Source organism: Malaya genurostris, chromosome 2 (genome assembly GCF_030247185.1).
Source record: "Malaya genurostris strain Urasoe2022 chromosome 2, Malgen_1.1, whole genome shotgun sequence".
NCBI lineage: Eukaryota > Metazoa > Arthropoda > Insecta > Diptera > Culicidae > Malaya > Malaya genurostris.
The window spans coordinates 26,252,356-26,272,229 of NC_080571.1; the positions used below are offsets into that span (position 1 = coordinate 26,252,356).

The 19,874-nt window shown below is 36.9% G+C and overlaps 1 protein-coding gene and 1 long non-coding RNA gene across 2 annotated transcripts; both read right to left on the reverse strand.

Annotated features, from left to right (window-relative positions):
• Positions 1–3,290: 3,290 nt before the first annotated feature.
• On the reverse strand, positions 3,291–4,752 carry LOC131432044 (uncharacterized). Its single transcript, XM_058598084.1, has 3 exons — positions 4,696–4,752; positions 4,571–4,620; positions 3,291–4,510 (listed from the first exon to the last, which is right to left on the reverse strand). The coding sequence occupies exons 2-3, from the start codon at positions 4,587–4,589 to the stop codon at positions 3,351–3,353; spliced, it is 1,179 nt and encodes a 392-aa protein (XP_058454067.1). The 5' UTR covers positions 4,590–4,620; positions 4,696–4,752; the 3' UTR covers positions 3,291–3,350.
• A 4,258-nt stretch (positions 4,753–9,010) lies between these two features.
• Positions 9,011–9,413, reverse strand: LOC131427876 (uncharacterized). Its single transcript, XR_009229317.1, has 3 exons — positions 9,364–9,413; positions 9,135–9,230; positions 9,011–9,067 (listed from the first exon to the last, which is right to left on the reverse strand). It is a non-coding gene; the product is annotated as an uncharacterized LOC131427876 (long non-coding RNA).
• Between the last annotated feature and the right edge of the window lie 10,461 nt (positions 9,414–19,874).

The following is a 19,874-nucleotide window of genomic DNA, read 5'->3' on the forward strand; positions in this document are numbered from 1 at the left end:
GTCCTTATGCATATTTTTCCACACAAAACGATCTGTTACTAGTCGCCGAGTAGTTCGCAGTCCGGGATGAGCTATTCCATGAACGTACTGCAGTATTGATTGTCTGTACTGAGGTGGTATGTATGGTCTTACTTTGCTGTACGACGTATCGCAGTACAGAGATCGTGTGGCTAGCGGTGTTTTGCGTAGCATTAACTTTAACGCTGTCGAAGAATGTAGTAGACTTTTAAGTTCATCGTCAGTTTCCTGGGCGACCGCTATTCCTTCGTAGTCAATCGGCATCGGTGTAGAAATAGCCTCTGTTCGAGAAAGAACGTCTGCCACGGTATTTGATTGTCCACTGATGTGACGAATGTCACTAGTAAACTGTGATATGAATCGCAAATATCGATCTTCGTGCGGGAGACGACTGTTCGGGCTGGACGACAGAGCGTGGGTTAGCGGTTTGTGGTCGGTATAGATGACGAATTTTCGAGCTTCCAACATGTGACGAAAGTACTGTACTGCCTGCTTCATCGCGGTTAGTTCTCGCCCGAACGTCGAGTACTTCATCTGTGCTGGTGAAAATTTTTCCGAATAGAAACCGAGCGGAACCCACTTGTTTTTGTCGAACTGTTGAAGTACTGCTCCTGCTGCCGAATTGGATGCATCTACCATCAAGCTCATTTGCTTCGATGTGTCCGGGTAGTGTAGGAGGGTCGCATCTGCTAGAGCTTGCTTGCACTTATTAAAAGCTTTTTCAGCTTCATCCGACCATTTCAGCTTCCGGTTGTCGTTCTTTTTATTGTCAGGAATTAACTGGCGCAACTCTAGCTGTACATCCGTGGCACGCGGGATGAATCTTTTGTAGCAATTAATGAGTGCGAGAAATCGGCGTAGTTCTTTTACGGTGGAAGGTGTTGCAAACTGAGTGACCGCTTTTAAGCGTTCTGCCAGTGGTGAAATTCCTTCCGCACTTATCGCATAACCAAGGAAGTCAACGCATTTTTCAGCAAACCTACATTTCTCCACATTTATAACCAGACCGAAGGATTTCAATCTTTCAAATACCGCTCGTACATGCATGTAATGTTCCTCCAATGACCGTGATGCTATACAGATGTCATCTACGAACACTATCACGAAATTCATGTCACCGAACACCTTATGCATAAATCGCTGAAACGTGTGGCTCGCATTGCAGAGCCCGAACTGCATACGAGTGAATTCGTACAATCCGAAGGGTGTTATGACGGCGGTTTTGGGTACGCCTTCCTCCTCCACCGGAATTTGATGATATGCTCGCTCGAGATCGATGGTAGTGAATACAGATTTTCCCTGAAAATCGTTTAACAAATCGTGGATGTGAGGGACGGGGTAACGGTCTGGTACGGTGATTTTATTTAAGGCCCGGTAATCCCCTACAAATCTCCATTTCCCATTTTTCTTGGGAACGCAATGCAAGGGGCTTGCCCAACAGCTGCTGGAGGGCCGACAAATACCCAGATTCATCATTACCTGAAACTCTGATTTAGCCGCATCCACCTTATCAGGTGCCATTCGTCGACACTTGGTTGCTACCGGTGGACCTTTCGTTTGAATATGGTGGGTGACGTCGTTTTGAACCGTTGTTTGGATTGATGTTGGTAGCGTGACTTCTCTGAATTCCGAAAGTAACTCGCGAAAAGGATGATCTGATGCGACAACTGTAACACTGTGAATCGGTGTGTTGGTTAATCCGCCAGTGGAAGTCAGCTTGGTGAGGCCGTCAATCAGACGACGGTTTTTTAAGTCTACCAAAATCCCGAAAGCAGCAAGAAAATCTGCGCCGATTATCGGTACGCCTACATCCGCAACCAAGAAAAGCCAGTTGAATCGTCGTCTTAGACCCAAGTCCGTTGTAATAAAACGTTTATCGTAAACGTGGATCTTGGACCCGTTGGCTGCATGTAAATTAAATGAAGCCGCACCGTGTTTTCTGTCCTTACTGGTGGCTGGAATGATGGAAACATCGGAACCAGTGTCGATTAAATATTTAGTTTTTGAGGTGCGATCGTAAAGAAGTATACGGCGGCTTTCCGGCATAGCGTTCACTTCCGCCGTTTCGAATGAACGAGCCGTTAGTTTTTTGAATGGAATCTGCAAGGATCGTGGCATTTAGTGGCTCGGCCACCGAATTTCCTGTGGAACCAACAGATGTCGTCGTTAGCGTTGCGACTGGATCTTGAGGTAGACCGGCTCCGGGAAGTACTGCGCTCTGACTTAAGTCGATGAATTTCCGCGGTCAGCGTTGCGATCTGACCTTGTAGATCATCTATCGGTGAGACTTCCGAACAGCTACTAGTTGCAACGATATGTGACGAACCGGTGTTTTCTAACATTTTGTCAGCCATTTCAGCGAGCTTCCCCATCGTTCCATCGCTGATGGCGAGAATTGCTTTTACGTGCGAAGGCATTCGTTGCAGGAAAAACATTTTCAGCAGATCGTCCGTGACGTTCAATCCGGCAGCCAGTTCCTGCATTTTTGCTAGGAGATGTGTCGGTCGCATATCACCTAATTCGCAAGCTCCAAGAAGGCGTTCCAAACGTGCCTGTGCCGAAATTTGAAAGCGGGATATTAATCTTGTTTTGACCGCTTCGTATTTGTTTTCGTTGGGGGGATTTGTGATCAAATCCGCTACGTGGCATATAACGGTTTGATCGATTTTCGCGATGATGTGGTAAAACTTGGTATGATCGCGGACAACATTAGCGAGGGCGAACTGTGCTTCCGCTTGGGCGAACCACATCGCGGGATCGTGTCTCCAGAAATCCGGTAGCTTTACCGTGACTCCGGCGGCGAGTGCCGCTATTTGTTGAGAATTGTTTCCGTTATTGTCCTCGAGCATTTTTATTAAGTCGCGACGATTACGTTATCGAATGAAATGAATCACGTCGGGGTCACCAATGTGGGAAAGTTCCGCGAGACGAGAAATAAAAGACGAGCGCGGCGTACTCTCTAACTTGTTTATTCGTGTTCTCATTTATAACTGCGCAATTCCAGTTCTTCTTATTCATTGCCAAACGGCAAGGGGTACTCGAATGCGTTTTACTGTGTAATCATTAAGAGCGTCACCACAATAGTAACCAACGATCATACTTATAATATAAATACTTTTCTTTTCATTATTACTTTGTCAATAATGTAACAACTAGAAATATTCAATCAAATAGTTTTAGTTCTATCCGGCTACAACCATGTAAAATTAATTCATTTAAAAAAAAACTAACAAAATTATATGCAGGGTATATAATTGAAAAAATAAAACTGATTCTCTTTCACAAATGACTCCGTATTTTTATTAGTTCAAATCAATTCTTATCCAATGTTATTATTGCGATTCTTCTCTTTGACGAACCTGATTTGATTGGGAAGCCTTACGATCATTCCTTTCCTTCTTCCTTAATTGTTTTTGCCTTTGCTTTTGCTGCACTCTGGCACGTTTCATTTGGCGCAATTTATTTTGCTTTTTGGTCTCTTTGAAGAACGTTTGAATGTCTTGCTTTATGTCTCGTGTCGATGGCGTTATCTCTTCTTCAACACGAGTTTTTGTATGTTGACCAGAAGTCGATGGAGTCGGCAGAAGAGCTTGTCGATTTCCGTAGGTGCCTTGATTGTTATTTCGTGCATCTTTAGATGGGACGGGAGTATCATGATTCATCCATGCCGTATCTATCGGAGGTCGTTTGCCTTCGTAAAGACACTGAAGTATGTCCGGCGCGGGTTTCATTTGCATGAAAAGCGGGTCTAACTTTATGACAGACTTGATGCTTGCTATGATTTTCGGTTCCAATATTCTCTGTCTCAAAATCTTTTTTATTCCCAACGGTGTGTATGAGGTTTGTTTGGATACAACTTCAAACATTGCCTTTTTTGACTCAAATTCTACGAATGCTTTTTGGACCGAACACTTCATTACATACACCACTTTTCCAAATTCAGACAGTGCTTTTTCAATAAAGGTTTCCGATTCAAAATTAGTATTTTTATCTGGCAAACATAATTTTACAGTTCTAACTTTATCGAAATAAGACGGCTTCCGTCCGGAGAGTACGTTTAGTTTATGTCCGTAGTACGAATCATGATGACAACATACAACCGCTTTACGTGCATCAGCAGAAGAAGTAAAATAAACAAGCATGTCTATCAACCGGTTGGCCTTTTGGAATCTCACGAAAGAATCCCCCGTAAGCTGGGGAAAGTAAATCATCCTTGTGAGCAATCCTTTGTAGGCAAAGTATTCAGACACTTGTTTGTGCCAAACATGTTCATCCCAGGCTAGGACTTTAAAGTTTCCAACATACACCGGGTGATATAATTCGAGAGGCCAAGATGGTATATAACCGGGTTTAGGTGCATTCGGGTAAAGATCTTTGGGTTTATAACACCTGACCGATGAGCCATCTGTCCAGAGGTTCTTTCTATAGTTACCATTAGTGAAGTCCGGTTCTTCATCTTCGTCCTGTTGCCTAAGAGTTGCTTTTCCGCTATCTGATGCGAACAATATGGGTTATTTTCAAGCGCTGGTAAGTGAAAAAGCAATATATTTACCCTTTCGAAACACATTCATTTCTTAACGAATGCTGAATAAACTGTGTATACTATTCAATGAAACAAAACTGTTTGTATTCAAAAATGTTTAGGTTTTCGAGGCAATTTCCACTTTGAGGACTTACAATAATATTATTGTCACTTGGTAGAAGAGCTGCCAAATATTATTTCTAATGTAGCGTTTACACGATTGCTGGTGCCAGTGTACTGCCCTCTTAGGAAAAAAACGTTCAACGGGGGTCCTTCGTTGGTCTAATACTTTGGATTATTGGACCACAGTTGAACGTTTTTTCCTAAGAGGGCAGTACACTGGCAGGCAGCAAAAGTGTAAACGGGGCATAAATGTCTGTTTTGCAATTTTCACTGGCGGTTAGAAAAAAACTGCAATTTGACAAGATAGCGACAGAATGCCTATAAAATAGCGAAACTGTCATTTGTATCAATTCCTCCCTTTTAAGACCACAAACCACAAAAATATATTTCAAATTACCGTTACAATGACAAAATTTTTATAACCAGAATTGTTGTTGTTGTTGTTGTTTTAGTTTGTTCGATTATGGCTCGAGGAACATTGCCTCATATCCGCCAATAGCTGTCTTATATTAGTTCCCATGTAACGACATATCGTTACGCATTTAGTTTTGCATTTTTATAAATAATAGTATTTGTTTCACATTTTTTAACTGTAATCCTTGTGCAATATCTTTGATGGTACGGTATTCATCCCGAGGGGACGACACTAAAAAACTGCACTTCGCTTCGATTAGGCTTTTTCACGCTGCATACGATTATGCACACTTTGCTTCTCTTTGCTACACATAGTAACGGTTGAATATGGATCGATCGTCTTTTCATGGATTTTTGCTGGTTAAAAACATAATCATGGAGATATGATGTATCGTAATAGGCCATGAAACCTGAAAGTTGCAAATGTCACATGAAGATGCCAGAAGCAGACAGTTCGGAGAGTTGTGAACTATCGTCCTGTAAAATCAGTTTTGTTATATTCTGGTGCATAGCTAACCCACACACCGAGAGCGTACGCTCCGGATTATCTGCCATATCCTATCGGAATGTTGGCCATTCTCGTTTAATATCTGCGTCATTTTCCACAGTTTCTATATTCAACTCGAACCAAAAATTATTCCGAATTTCATCTAAAGGGTGATTTTTTAAGAGCTTGAGAACTTTTTTAAACAATAAAACGCATAAAATTTGCAAAATCTCATCGGTTCTTTATTTTAAACGTTAGATTGGTACATGACATTTACTTTTTGAAGATAATTTCATTTAAATGTTGACCGCGGCTGCGTCTTAGGTGGTCCATTCGGAAAATCCGCTTTTTTATCGACAAATTTTGTTCAGCGATGAGGCTCATTTCTGGTTGAATGGCTACGTAAATAAGCAAAATTGCCGCATTTGGAGTGAAGAGCAACCAGAAGCCGTTCAAGAACTGCCCATGCATCCCGAAAAATGCACTGTTTGGTGTGGTTTGTACGCTGGTGGAATCATTGGACCGTATTTTTTCAAAGATGCTGTTGGACGCAACGTTACAGTGAATGGCGATCGCTATCGTTCGATGCTAACAAACTTTTTGTTGCCAAAAATGGAAGAACTGAACTTGGTTGACATGTGGTTTCAACAAGATGGCGCTACATGCCACACAGCTCGCGATTCTATGGCCATTTTGAGGGAAAACTTCGGAGAACAATTCATCTCAAGAAATGGACCGGTAAGTTGGCCACCAAGATCATGCGATTTGACGCCTTTAGACTATTTTTTGTGGGGCTACGTCAAGTCTAAAGTCTACAGAAATAAGCCAGTAACTATTCCAGCTTTGGAAGACAACATTTCCGAAGAAATTCGGGCTATTCCGGCCGAAATGCTCGAAAAAGTTGCCTAAAATTGGACTTTCCGAATGGACCACCTAAGACGCAGCCGCGGTCAACATTTAAATGAAATTATCTTCAAAAAGTAAATGTCATGTACCAATCTAACGTTTAAAATAAAGAACCGATGAGATTTTGCAAATTTTATGCGTTTTATTGTTTAAAAAAGTTCTCAAGCTCTTAAAAAATCACCCTTTACATCGTACACTGTAGGGTTTCTCTTGTAGAGACGTTCCATTGTCTGATTTTTTTTAACGTCTGCGAACCTTCAAAATATGCTAGAAGGGAAATCGTGAAGTAAGCAGTTATGTAGTTTGCTGTTAATATGTATTAAAGTAAAAAAAATGAATTGTTATCCTTTCTATAAGATTTTCAATAACATATTAAACACAGCTTTATTCAGTTTTGGCTTCAGTATTAATGAAAAACGTTTCTAAACATAAAAATTGCAAGTCTTAGCATCTAACAAAATATAAAACCAGTTTAATATCACAGACAGAGATATCTTTGGGTAAACCTTCAAACGGCTACAATAAATTGAAATATATTCCATCTTCATGCTCCCAGCTACCAAGAAAACAAATTTTCAATGTTGTTTAACCCTAATTTCATTTTACCAATCTGCTGACGAATCAATGTTGACACTCAGTGAATGTCAAGACCAGTAACAGAAACTTTTTAAGAGATCACATGTTCTTTGACTTTCTTTTACACGGTTAGAAACGCTTTCAAACGGATCGATCTAGATGTTTGGATAGATGTAGTTTTTTTCACTTTCCATTGACTTTTTGTATTTTATTTGAAAAAACCAGATCTGTCGTCCCCCTCGATTCATCCCACTCAAAATGGTTTCTAATATGTGTGTATTTTACGCAGCTCAGTAGTGCGTGTTCCGTTGTATCTTTTTCATCGCAGAGTTCGCATTCTTCGTTTTGATAAATTTGCATTTTCGCAAGCCAGTAGTTGGAGTAATCGTGTCCTGCTAATATTCTGTTCAGTAGTCTTATTTCTGTGCCTTCCAGTTGGATATTCCAGTACCATGGTACTAGTGGGATATTTGGAACCATCTCAAAAAATTTCAGGCCTTTCTTTTCTTCTAGTGCTATTCTTCGATACCATGTATTTGTTTGTGTTTTCAGCTGTAGTTTTAGATTATACTTCATATCGTGTACCAATAGTTTGTTGTGTACTATTGCTGAGCTTTCTGATCCTTGTTTTGCAAGTTTATCGGCTTTTTCGTTTCCACTTATTCCGATGTGTGCTGGTATCCATTGTAGTATTGTATCTGTGGTAAGTAGTTTGTCACCAATCTCTGCCGTGATTTCATCTACTTCTTCTTTATGATTGTAACTTTCTAGGAACCAGCATGCTGCTTGTGAATCTGTTAGTATTACTGTCGGTCGGCATTCCATTTCTTCTAGCTCCTTTAACGCTGTCAACATTGCTATTAATTCCGCCGTCATAATGGTGCAATCCTGTTCTAGTTTAAAGCTTAGCTCTAATCCGGTGTCTCTGTCATAGATTCCTATACCACATCCGTTTATTGATTTTGAAGCATCCGTATAAATTTGTCGTCTGTTCCCATAGTTTGTGTTTAATAATTCCAATACTATCGAGTGCATAGTTGTATTTGTCATGTTTTTCTTGTTAATCGGTAATCCTTCTATTTGTGTGAATATTTCAATCTTCTGATGGTGTTTTGGTACTTGTGTATCTTTAATCGCCTTTTCCAGTTCTTCTGCATTATCCAAATAGATTCTTTCTAGATAAGTGTATCTATTGTCTTCTAATCGGGATTCTCGGTCCAATAGAAGAGGTTGTTTGCAAATGGGAGTGTTTCTTGTTAAGTGCAGAATTATCCTTTTTTGGGTTGTGTATTCTCTTTTAAGGTCTAACGGTTCTTCGTTGCTTAGGGCTGCTAGTGTGTTGATAGGTGTTGTTTTCGAACAACCTGTAACCATTCGTTGGCATTGTCTGTTACATATTTCTAATTGATTTTTGTACGTTTGTTTTGCTCCACCGTAAACTGATGAGCCATACACGAGAAGATTTCCGAAAAGTGCTTTATTAAACAGTACACTCAGAAAAATATTATGGTAACAGTTACTATATAGAGGGCCAACGTGACCATGCGAGTATAGTGGTTTTCAGCCGACTATTAAATCAGATGATTTCAACAATAGTCAAGTTCATGTTTACTATAAATGGTATCGGCTCTAGAATAGTAATATTGAACAGTATATTGTATGAATAACTAATACAATTGAGATGGTTAGGCTAACCATGACCGAATCTTTATTTACATTGTAGTCTTCGCTATAACCAAAGCCATGGTATTTTTGACATTTCACTTCTAGTTATTTCGAAACTAAAGGCAGTGGTTGATTCAACAATGCTCAAGATCAGCAGAACATGAGCTAATGTTAAAAAGTTTTATGAATTTGAATTCTAGAACAAGAACAACAAAATAGTTTCATTGAATTCTATTTCATTTTTGCATCAAATCAAATGATAATGTGCCTGGTAAAATATTGATTATCAACGTAGACAGGAGCAGCATTGCTTGGTTGCAACTGTTGATCCCAGGCTCTGTTCGGTGAAGTTTTTCCTGAAGCAGGAATGGGCAGCATGGAATAAATTAATTGCCAAGTCCAGATGCAAACCTCAATACCCACCTGCCATATATTGTTATTTTTTCCGTCGGATTCGAGCGATTTGAATCCGGGAATCGGATGATGTTCGTCGTTTTCATCAATCGCTTGATGTTGTTTCTACAGCGACCGATAACGAATAATAAAAATTATACAGAACGTCGATTTCACTAGAAAACAGCCGTTACCGGTAAAATTGTTGAAAAATTTAATTTCAACGACGGAAACTAGTAAGGCTACAAAATTTACTCACCTGCAAGACCTTCCAAATTGCACAATATAAGTCACAATATACATTTTTTTCAAATCAATCACTGATGTGATACGACATTTTCTGTTGTATTGTAACTTTATGTGACAATAACAAAGTACATCCGTTTATTGACAATTTGAAAAACATAGTCGGTTAAAAACACTATACGATAATGTGCTTACTATATACATTCTGTTGATATGGACTACATGAATAGTGTTTTCAAACTTAATAATTTCTTTTAAACCATGTATCTATTCATGGTAACATTATTATACTGTGGACATATTTACATGGTAGCAATAACTATTTAGCTCCTCATATATACCAAGGCTCAAGAGCAATTTCACCTTACTAGAAATTGTGATTTTAAATATTTGTTCTTATCTTTGAGATGACTACCATTGTCAGGATGACCATGCCAGAAAAGTCATAAATACAAATAGTTTAGTCAAGTCGTAGTCTTTGTTGTCTAGTAATTTATACAATACAGATGGTGAATAGTCATATATCATGATTGTTGCTACTATTTAAGCATATAGTTGAAATGACAATGGAAAACAGGCTACGGTTACTATGGTATTTTGCTCAGTGTACCATCACTTTGGGTGTTGCCCCTTTTTTATACTACTGATTATTTTTATCATGTTTTGTCTCTCACTTATTTTCTTATTCATTATTCTTATATGTGTTCCGAAACCAAACGTTTTGTCCATGTACAGTCCAAGATATTTGTAGCTACGGACAGTTTCGATTTGTTTGTTCTCAACTCTCAATCCTAATTCGACGTCTGCAGCGGTGAATAATATCGCTTTTGTTTTTTCCTCATTGATTGTTAGATTTAATTTGTTTGCACTCTCGGTGAATTGGTCTATGACTGATTGGGCTTTTTCAATCGCTTGTTCTTTCGTGTTAGCTCTCACTATAATCAGGAAGTCGTCCGCAAACTGTACTGTTACTCCGTCTTCGACTGTATTTGTTATGGTATGTAGCCTTGTTGTATACAAATTAAACAGGGTTGGGGAGAGGATGTCCCCCTGTGGAAGCCCTTGTGAGGTGTAAGCTGATACTTTTCCTTGATCCGTATGCATTATGAGCTTTCTGTTGTACAGAAAGTTTGAAATCCATGTAATCACGTCGTTTGCTAGCTTTTGTTCTTCGAGTATGTCTATTAATGTTTTTACTTCTACTGTGTTAAATGCGTTGGTAAAGTCGAAGAATATACCAATGCTTACTTTTCCGGTTCGCTTGCCTTCCATTATATAATTACTAACATATTCCAGGCAGTCTTCTGTTGATTTTTTGTTTTGGAAACCGAACGATAGCTCGGGCAGTAAATGGTTTTGTTTGATATGGGATTGTATAAGTTTTAGGACCCCATGATTTATAGATTTCGTTAGTGTTGGTATCATTGCTATTGGACGGTATGATTTTATATCTGTCGAGTCTTTACCTCCTTTCAGTACCGGTAATATCTTTATTTCTTTGAGGTGTTTGGGAAGCTCTCCCGATATAAAAATTTTGTTTAGTTCTGCAATTACTTTTCGTTTTGTTTCGCTATTGAGTTTTCTTAGCATCTCATACGTGATCTTGTCAGTTCCAGGAGCCGAATGCTTTTTTCTTGTTAGTAACATATCGTTCCATTGATCTATTGTGATCAGTGTTCTCGTTGTAGTGATTTGTTTATTATTAATCGGTTGCTGATCTGTACTCGTTCCTAGTTGTTGCGTCATGAATTCTTCGGCTAATTTTTTTGAAGCCATGACCAGGTTGTTTTTAGTTTTATCGTTTTGCCAGTTTTTAAGACTTCTTACTATTCTCCAATTTTCTTTTGTGTTTCGGTAGTCAATATTTTTGGTCATTGTACTTTGAGTGAGTGATACTGGTCTGTACGTTTTGTTGCCATTATTTACCAGAATAAGGTTGGATGTTAGCATCGCGTTTTGGAGTATTTTACCTTTGGATGTTGTTTTTTCACATCCCCAGATTTCATTATGGCTATTGAAATCTCCTCCGAGTATAATGTTTCGGAGTTGTTTTATTTCGTTTGTTAGTGTATTGATTCCTGTAGTATAGTCAGTTATAGTTATTCTTGGATTTATATATACTGCCACTATATGTAAGTTGGTACTGTTAATGCTTATTCCTAAAACTTCAAACATATTGGTTGTTGTTAATTTCAATAATTGGTAGTTGTATATGTCTTTTAGGTATATTCCCACTCCTCCTCCTATATCGGTTTGTCTGGGTTGTAATATTTTATGGAATCCTGTTATATTCAATGTTTTCATTTTTCCATCATCTACCCATATCTCCGCTAAGATAGCAGCATCGTAGCTGTTACTATGCAACTCATGTGTTATTTCGATTTTGTTTTTTGGTAAACTCTGTACATTATTCTGAAGTATCTTGAATGTGCTCATTATTTGCCGAACATTGCGGCTGTTTTTCTTCTTCTATATATCCTAATGTTATTGCCATATTTTTTAAACTTTCTATTAGTTGACAGTAAGCTTGACCATTGTTTTTTGTTAGTGCCGTTGATAATTGTTTGAAAATTTCGTTCGTCGTTTGTTTATATGTTTTTCTTTGTGTGGCCATCTCCTTCATCTTTTCCTCCCACTTTCTTCGTAGTTCAAGATGTTTTTCCATCGTAATCTTTTCCATTTCTATTGTCATATCATTTAACGCTCTTCGTTTTGTACCTCGATTAATTTCCTCTTTCTTTCTCTCATCAACTCTATCTGTTTCGTTTTTTGTTTTTTCTTTGTGATGTTTCTTATTCTCTGATGTTTTGTTGTTAGATCCTTCTTTTTGATTTTTTTTGCTTTTCAGTACCTCCAAGTAACTTTCTTTGATCGTCATGAATTCGCTTTCGTGTTCAAGAATGCTGTATCCGTTTTGTACAGGAATTCTCGTTTCTTGTTGTGCTTCGTAGTATGTTAAATTTTTGTATGCCATCAACGTTTTGATTTCTTTTTGTTTTTCTCTGATTGGGCAGTGTTTTTCAGTTGCTTTGTGTGCTCCTTTGCAGTTGGCACATTTTAATTCATTTTTACACTCACTTGCTTTATGGTTTTCTCCGCAATTTATACATCTTATCTTTCCTTTACAGCTCTCTGTTGTATGTCCGTATCTGAGGCATTGGTTGCACATAATAGTTTTCATGATATATGGTGTTATTTTCATATTAACCGAAAATACTTTTACAAAGGCCGGTAATTTATTACTCCTGAAGATTATTCCTACCTTACTTGTTGGTACTCTGATTCGTTGTTCATGTTCTATCTTCCATCTAGTCATTCTAAATATCTCTATCACTTCTTTGTCCGCTTCAATGTCCGAAATTAACTCTGTCATAGTAATATCCTCTGGGATGCCGCTTAGTACTCCTATTACTGATACGAATCCTGTGGGGATGTAAGCGTTATATCGTTTTAGGTTCAGATTTTTGCAATTAGTGAGTCTGTTTGCTTCTTCCCAATCTGATGTGTATACTAAAACTTTTGTTCTCCCGGTTTTCTTTATATCCAAGATTGCCTTGGAAAATACGTTTTGTTTCAAAAGTAAGCCAACTGCTATTTTGTTAATTCCGTTAGTGTTGTTTTCGTCGATGTTTTTCTCTATAATGACTTTGTAAGGTCCTTCATCATTGTATTTGTAGCTCATATTCACTGGTTCTTTAATTTTTCTATTCCGCTCATTTTGGCTGGTATTTCCTCCAGCGCCATTTTGTTCATCATCTTCCTTCGACATTTTTCCGTGTGATGTTTCTCCGTTTCCAGTTTCCATCGGTGTCCCACCTGGGACACCGCCACTCGTACTCATTTCACTCTACTCAGATCCGAATAAATGTTTTTTATACTTCTTAAATGGTAATCTGTCTGTTTTTTCAGTTTTTTTATTATTAACTTTTTGTAATCCGCAATGATACACGTAAAATTTGCTTGATGTCAACCGAATGAATGCGTAATCTGTTCTCTTATAACCAGAATAATTCACGGTTAATTTTTCAAAAGGGCGTATAAGCAAGTGACAGTTTCTCTTTGTTTACTCTCTCTTCTATTAATTACCAAGCGGTTTCCACGTTTATCACTCAACTCTTTGCGTGAAATGATACCCGAAACTTTCGACTTTCAAACAGAATAGTGATATCAAAGAAAATCTTTTAAATCACATCACAATAATCGAAAGAGAGAGTGATTAAAGAGAAACTGTCACTTGCTTATACGCCCTATTGAAAAATCAACCGAGAATTATACAATGATATCACTGATGAAATCGACACGTTAGTCTAGAGTGTTTTATACTTAAATTTGCGCATTTGATTTGACACATACATTGCAAATGTAAATCACTTTAAATCTTATTCAAATGTAATCCCAGCGAAAAATACAGATAAAACAACTACATTCCATCTACCAAACAGCACATCAACTTTAATTATATGACAATACACAGACTAACAGACATGGCACTATGAGTAAATTCTTCTAAAAATAAATTTTCGTGGGACACTAGTTCCACCTATATTGAACTGCGCGAACTATTTAGTATCGGTACACCCCTAGTGTTATGTAAACTTTTATTACTCGTTATCTTCCCCCCGTTTATCTACATAGATCAGCTGCTCACAGGGATGCCAGATTTCATCAGCTTTTGTATAATATTTGAAAAAAAAATCGTTGCTACATATTATGGGATTACGTTTATATATTTAACTTTTCTAGCGATGTTTGAAAGAAACGGTTCATTTTTCGTAACGTAGTTCAGAAAAATTACTTCTCAGGTGGGTAAAACTTTTTTTTTTATAAAAGATATTCTTATTCAGGCCTATTTCCGTACAAGCTTTACATGGCCGATTGAGCTGAGTTTTTAGCTAAAGATTTTTTTGTATTGGATCTCGTTGTCATCCTTTTTCTAGGGTGATAGGAGCTTCCATTTCCCTCCTGCGAGGATTGGGGGGCAATTTGTTCGTGGTTCGTCTTGTCATCCAATGCCGTGGTATTGTTGTTGATTTCGTTGCTAGTTGCTGTAGATGCGCCTTGTTGTACATTGTTTGCAGTTGCAGGTTTGTTGGATGGTAAGCTGTTAACTGCAGCTGGTGTACTTTGTTCTATAGGGGTTACGTTGGATGGTTTCGTTGAAGGGGATACTTCACTATTGTTGGTGACTGTCACAGGTGTCCTGGGGTTGCTTGGGGTTGGTGTGAAGGAAGCACCGTTGTCCTTTGGTGTGGTTGTCTTCTTGTCCAGTTTATCACATGGCTTACCGTGGCCATCTGATTGTCATAGGTAACAAGTGATTTGCACGGGATTCTTGTATCCTGACCGAAAGTTACATAAGAAGGTATAGGCATTTTCAAGCGCATGCGTAACAAACGTACACCATTTAGAATACCAGGGAAAAAGTTCTTTCACTTTTCTTTTTCGATAGAGATAATCTCTTCGTATTGGGACATAGTTTTACGAATATAAGGATCGATGACGCTTGAGGGAAGATCATGCACACGCACTTCTATAGCACTATCTTCCATATATACTGGAATGTTGTACTTAATGTTTTCGTGCTCCTCATAGTGCATATCATTGTTGCCTTTTGCGAATTAAATTGCATCTAACTCTTTATAAAACTGGATGTTAACAACATTATTTGTCTTATTGCATTGAAGTAAATGCACACGTTTAATGTCAATTGTTTAATGCATTTGCTCCTTAAGCAAACCTTCAAGTTCTCGTATCGAAGGTCGAATTTTGCACTGCCTGAAGTCAACAATAATTGTATTCTTTCGTACTGGCGGTAGCTTTTGTTCGTTTGGTTCACTCATTTTCATATCGTAACAGAACATGGGTTCGATTTTGTATTGCGTTGGAGAATGAGAAGTAGGCAGAAATCTGTATTTAGTTTTGGCAATTTGTATTAAATCTGTATCCTGCATGAAATCCGCATGGACGTATAAAAATCAGTACATTACAGATAGTTCTGTATGAATGGCAACTCTGTTAAAAAAAATAAACAATAATGGTAAATTTAAAAAACACAGTCTAGATGACAGACTGATTGTTTTTGGTAAGGTAACGTGGCGCCATCATGACATATGCGAATACTGTCCCAACTAAAGGAATATTCGAAATGACCGTTAAAATGATTAAAGAATTTAATTTGAGTGTCCTGTCAGTCTATGCTTAATATGCAATTGGTATGACACTTACAGTTGGAATGTCAGATAAGTGCATTTAAACTGATGAAATACTTAAATTTTAGTTGTTTTTTTACCTTATTCTGATGTCATTTGGATATAAAGGCTAAAATAATTTGCTAAACATACTTTATTGCGTTGAAGTTATTCGATTTAATTCTATAATCTATATATTGTAAAAGTTTTACTATCACTATCGTTGGCTGACACAAATCCCCCGAATGAATTAAGCTATTTTGTTTGATGATCCCATTTTCAGAAAAAAAACAAACATTTGATTCATACAAATTAGAAAAAAAATATATCTGGTGATTTATTAAAAAGGTGCTTCATCAAACTGTTTTTCTTGGTTTGGTTCCTCTTTTGATTGCTGGTGTATGATCATAATTTTTCTCATTAATTTTCCAATACTAAGCCGCTAATTTAAGTTTAAGTTTCTTACCGGAACTTCACATGCTCCGTCGTTCCGTGACGGTGACGTTACGTGTGAATGAATGAGTGCCGAGTCATTCGAAATTACTCTTCAAAGTGAATGTTGATGGATGGCTTATTGGCCGTTCTAAAAAAAAAGGCGTGAATTGTCGGGTTCGATTCGGTCGGGTCGGCCTAGTGTGAACTGACCCGAAATCATGTGAAGTAAAATTTCAATTCAATCCAACCGGGTAACAACTTGACAGCTCCCATTGTTCTTTGATTTTTTGATTCTTTGGTTCTGGCAAAACGATTTATTACATTTCAAAAGGACGTTATTATGATTTGAATGACAATATATTTCATAAGTGTTTAAAAACTTCTTCCAATTCAGTCAAAAAAGTGTTAACTAATGATATTCAATGTTCAAAAATATTAACTATCAATACATACATTTGAATTGTAGAAAACACCCTGCGAATTGAAAGAAAAGATAAAATTTTACTAATAAAACGTGAACTAACTTTTTTATTTTTTTTTATTTGCGCGAGAAAAAATTGCTCTTGTTTATAAGGAAATAATTCGATTCATTTAAGATAGCGCTTCGCAGTGGTCAGGTGAAGTTCGCTGCCTATCCCGAGGTTTCACGCACTTTACTCAAAAGAACGGGGAAGAAAACGGAAATTCGGAGAACATACGATTCTACACAATAAGATTTAATTCCTTTGTTCGGTAATATTTTTGACGAGAGCTTTCGGTAATCTATAGAAATAACCGATGTTTCGGTACATGGGTTTTATTTTACAACATTTATGCAAATTTTCACCGAACGATCAGTTTAACGTTAATTTTCATTACAGAATTCTGTATTAGATATACAATTGATACGGTAAACCTGAACAGTCGCCGAATACGGTAAAAATCATACCGTCCGTTTGGTAAAGTTATATTCCAATAACCGAACTTATGTGAAAACTAATTGTCATGAAACTAACTGTCAAACAGTTATTAAAGTATTCAGTGAGTGTCTTTTTATTAACCAAATGAAAAAAAAATGTTGAAGGGTTCATCGAATGGATTGAGGTACAGGTGATAAATGTTTTTAAGACAATAGAACCACTAACAGCTTTTTGTTTACTTATAGGCAGAAAATAATTTTGTTTCACTTGTCCACTTGCTGCCAACACAAATCGTTCAAGGGTAATTTTTGTTGGACTCGACGGGTTGTGCAGTGTTTTGGAAGTCGCTCATAATTCCGGTCAGTCGGAACATCTGACACTTTTTAAATTTCTCGTGGAATAAAACCAGTTTCTTCATTCATTGTTTTTGTGAATATGTGTTGTTTTTTGAAATCCGAAAATCCAGAATTTTAACAAAAGGCAAACAAACGAACAAAAATTACCGAACAATCTGTTAGATCCATTTGGTTTACAGTTTACGGTAGTTGTGTGACAGTTCCGCAATTACCGAACGATCGGTAATCAATTCAATTACCGAACTGATTACCGAACGTTCAGCTGTTGAAAATTCGGTAAAAAATTACCGAATACTGCGAAATTTTTTAAGTGTGTAGATAATTAATTTTTCTATCAATTCGTATATAAATTGTGCCTGATAAACAAGAAAACAAAACTCGCACGAAATCTCACGAAAGAAATGCTTTCTATTTGATATTTTTCGCCAAATGCATAGTAAAATCCTTTATCTACAATCGTATGTTTCTGATTTTTCATGAATCGGGTTAGTTTTGGAGAAATTAGCAATTTCGGCGACAAAGCAAGTGGAAGCATTGAATTGTCTCACTTCGACCTGACCACGGCGAAGCTCTACCTTAAACAGTAAACTTAGTTATATCATTACACAAATGATATCCTAATTAAATTGAACCATAGACATTGTCAATAACATCAATTCAACATTGGTTGACATGCAATAAAAAGTTTATTTTCACAATAAAGTCAGTCATCATATATCACGCGTATTTTTAGAACGGCCAATAAGCCACCTGTCAACTTCTACTTTCCAAAGAAATTGCAAGCGAGCTATGAAAGATAAAGTATTAAATTTAACACCAGACGAAAGAGAAAACTTTTCTCTGCCGTTTACTGTTCCCAAGTAACATTTTTAATATTAATAAATACTTGTAGCTGTCTTCAATGCTACATAATAAATCTTGCAATAAAACTTTAAACTCCACGAAAGCCTACTGAAAACCTATATAAGAGCATGTTCCTGCCAAGTGGACCATTCTTCATAATGTTTATAAATCAAAATGAAGAATCAGCATAAACCTGCCTTAAAACTCCAAATTCAAGAAAATTTTGAAACCAGCTTCACGATCAACATTAAATTTATTTTCAATGGAATGAATTCCGCTTTGAATAAACTGACGTTTTGATAATATTTTTCTTGACTATGTGTGTGTCATGTCTACTTTGAATGCAACCAGTAAGAATATATTAGATTTTTTTGCGAGTTTGAGGCTATTTCCGAACGTAAAAACTTCATGCGCTTTTATTTTTATCGTGAATGTAAGGATAAAAATAAGAATTATAACTAATCGCCTTGAAATAAATGCGGTTTTTGCGAAAGTCTTCATGATTTATGAAAATTATTTTTCGTGATTCATCGTCATTTTTGTATAAAACTATTTCGTGGCGTTAAATCTTGTGCATACATTCTGAAAACGAATCATGAAAGTCCATCATATTTCCTCGTTTTTACATTTCGAAGTTTATTTGATGTCAGAAAATGCTACGGTATAGAACATCATAATGGCGGCCATGAAATTTCCTTTAATGCAAATTATACTTAACCTAAGAAGCAATAAATCAAATAGCCTACAACTAATGTGTCATAAGGGGCTGTCCATAAAAGACATCACGCCGCAAGGGGGAGGGGGGTGTATTATAAAACGTGACCTTTTGTGACAGGGGGAAGGGGGAGAGTTTTTTGGAATGTGACGTCCAATATTTTCAATGAGCGCATTTTTGAAATATCTAATTATATTACTGCTTTGCCCTATATCCTGAAAAAATCTCCACAATAAACGTTTACATTCTATATGAAAAAGTGTATTTGTTGATGTAAAAGCTTCTTCTTGTAAATTCGGAAATGAATGATGCTGAAAATCATTTCTGTTGTGATCAGCAAAAGTGCACGGAGCGAGTAAATCAGTGAAATTAATAAATTTTGCCTAATATGAGTAAAAAAAAGAAGCATTCAAACGGTATAACTTAAGTTATTCACTGACAATTTTTTCAGTAATTTGATTTTCTAGCATTGATAATAGTATATCATAAGAATTTCTCTTATCTGGTTCTGATGCAGTTTATTCAATTGTACTCCATTTGAAAAAGGGCGGGAGATCAACGATTTCAGACGTAGATCATGTCATGTCTTATCTTGATCATATGTGATTTTCCTCCACCAACATCAAAGCTTATCGAATCATCCAATGATTGAACTTACATAAATCAAGAATCATTTTAGCTCAAAATCACTACCCATTGTGTGACGGAAGATCAGTACCGATATTGATCGATGTGATTTAAAATTCACTGATCGACTGATCATGAAACGATTCTCCGACAGTGATCTAGTTTTGATGAGGTTTTGGTCTTTATTTTCTCAGCCCTGTATGCTACATTAAGGAAATATTATTCTTTACCTAAAACGATAATATATCTGTGTACCCCTAGGAGGAATAAAACAGATGATTTTAATGTTTCATCAATTCCAACCAAATACTTTTGTTAATTTATATAAATGATATTAATAAAATAATTCCGATGATTTTGTAGTTTTAGGGATATTTTTTAATCTAATGACAGCATGTAATAAATCGATTTTCCCCTCATATTTGTATGGTTTGTCATACATATTGAGATGAATTTTATTT